The sequence below is a fragment of the Acanthisitta chloris genome, unplaced genomic scaffold (genome assembly GCF_000695815.1).
Source record: "Acanthisitta chloris isolate BGI_N310 unplaced genomic scaffold, ASM69581v1 scaffold8394, whole genome shotgun sequence".
In the NCBI taxonomy this organism is placed as follows: domain Eukaryota; kingdom Metazoa; phylum Chordata; class Aves; order Passeriformes; family Acanthisittidae; genus Acanthisitta; species Acanthisitta chloris.
This window is the reverse complement of record NW_008668708.1, coordinates 294-1,905: the sequence shown is the minus strand read 5'-3', so window position 1 is coordinate 1,905 and position 1,612 is coordinate 294. Positions and strand designations below refer to the sequence as shown.

The following is a 1,612-nucleotide window of genomic DNA, read 5'->3' as shown; positions in this document are numbered from 1 at the left end:
ACATTTGGATGCTAGTGGTTGTGTATTCCCTCCTTTGGGAATCAGAACTGATGTGTCACTTCGCCCTGGCAGGTGTAGTATCTGTCTGTTTTGAGGGAGACAGTGATGGCTACATTAACCTGGTGGCCTATCCCTACGTGGAGAATGAAGCTCTGGAGCAAGATGATACGCCGGAGAGGGACCAGCCACGGCGCAAGCACTCACGGCGGAGCCTTCACAGGTCAAGCAGTGGCACTGAGCACAAGGAGGAGAAGCCTGGCCTGGCCAGTAACAGCACTGAAAGGTAAAGCTTTGAGGGCCCAGTGATAACATGATGGGCAGGAGATCTCTCCTCCCCTTTCCTCTCTGGTGTTCGCTTTGAGGGTATTTTGCACTTCAGTACAGTGATGAGGCTGTTGTGCACTTGCTAGCCCAGCACATTGTGGCACTGCAAACTGTGTCAGGAGTTTTGCTGGGTTCAGGACCAACTCATCCACATGAAATGCTTGTGACACAGGCTAACGCTTGGCAGTGTATCAGATATGGAACCGAAGCACGTGGAGTGGATTTGAGCACTCTTCAGTCCACATGGTTATTAACCCAGAGGTTTCTTCCAAGGCTACTTTGAATATGCGTCTCTGCCTTTTCACACCAGCCAGAGGTCCCTGGGAAACAAGTGTTCCTGATCACTCTATCGGTTAGAGTACAGCCTGGCTGAGATCTTAAATAGACCAGGTCCTCCAATGTGGGTCCAAAGCCCAGGGTATTAGTGAGGATTTTCTCTTAAGGTTTGTATTGTGTGCAGCAAGAGAAGGAACAGGAGGTGGTTGTGTGCAAAGGGAGGATGTGATAGTTCTAAGTACCTGGAGAACTCCTGGGTTCTAACAGGCAAGTGTGTTCTGTCTTTACACCAGCAGCATCCAGGAAATGAAGAGTCCCAGGGTGGACTTGCACATCCATTCAGATGTTCCATTTCAGATGTTGGATGGGAACAGTGGTCTGAGCTCTGAGAAGATCAGTTATAACCCCTGGAGTCTGCGCTGCCATAAGCAGCAGCTGAGCCGCATGCGGTCGGAGTCCAAGGATCGAAAGCTGTACAGTATCCTTTGGGAAGCAGAACTGGGTGTGTCAGATTGCTGCTGCTGCTGGTCTTACCTGTTTGTGCCTGTGGCAGCTAGGCCTGTGTTTACTTTGGCACTTCTGTCCTTCACTCAGCTAGGTTGCATTTGCCTTTTTGCTGTTCCTTCCTGTTTCCCATACTGTGACACTAATGAACCATAGAATGGTTTGGGTAGGAAACAACCTTAAATATCATCTCGTTCCACCCCAGGTAGTCTGACTGGCTTCTTCAGATGGTTGAAGATGGTTTCGTTGTTTTCTGTGCCTTCACAAGAGACTCCTGGTGCTTTTGTTGAACTTGCTGGCTTGTGGGGTTATTTTGCTTCACCTGCTGGAGCTTGATTCTGTTTTCCTCACACAGAAACACACTTAGTAGCTGTATTCTTCACCATTTTAACTGCATGGGCTTCCTTCTCCAGTTCTCAAGCATGTGCTTTGAGCTTCCACCTTTTATTTTTGAGTGACCTGCATCACTTAGAATCATAGAACTTAATAGAATTTTAGGTGTTGGAAT

The 1,612-nt window shown here is 48.3% G+C and overlaps 1 protein-coding gene across 1 annotated transcript in view; it reads left to right on the top strand.

The window, feature by feature from the left end:
* LOC103800638 (inositol hexakisphosphate kinase 1-like) overlaps positions 1 to 1,198 on the top strand; it is a gene marked incomplete at its 3' end in the record, with an annotated part of 3,602 nt that extends 2,404 nt beyond the window's left edge. Inside the window, exons 2-3 of the mRNA XM_009073020.1 lie at positions 73 to 283; positions 894 to 1,198. Coding sequence (XP_009071268.1) covers positions 73 to 283; positions 894 to 1,198 — 516 coding nt within the window. The remainder of the gene's footprint in view (positions 1 to 72; positions 284 to 893) is intronic.
* Positions 1,199 to 1,612: the final 414 nt, after the last annotated feature.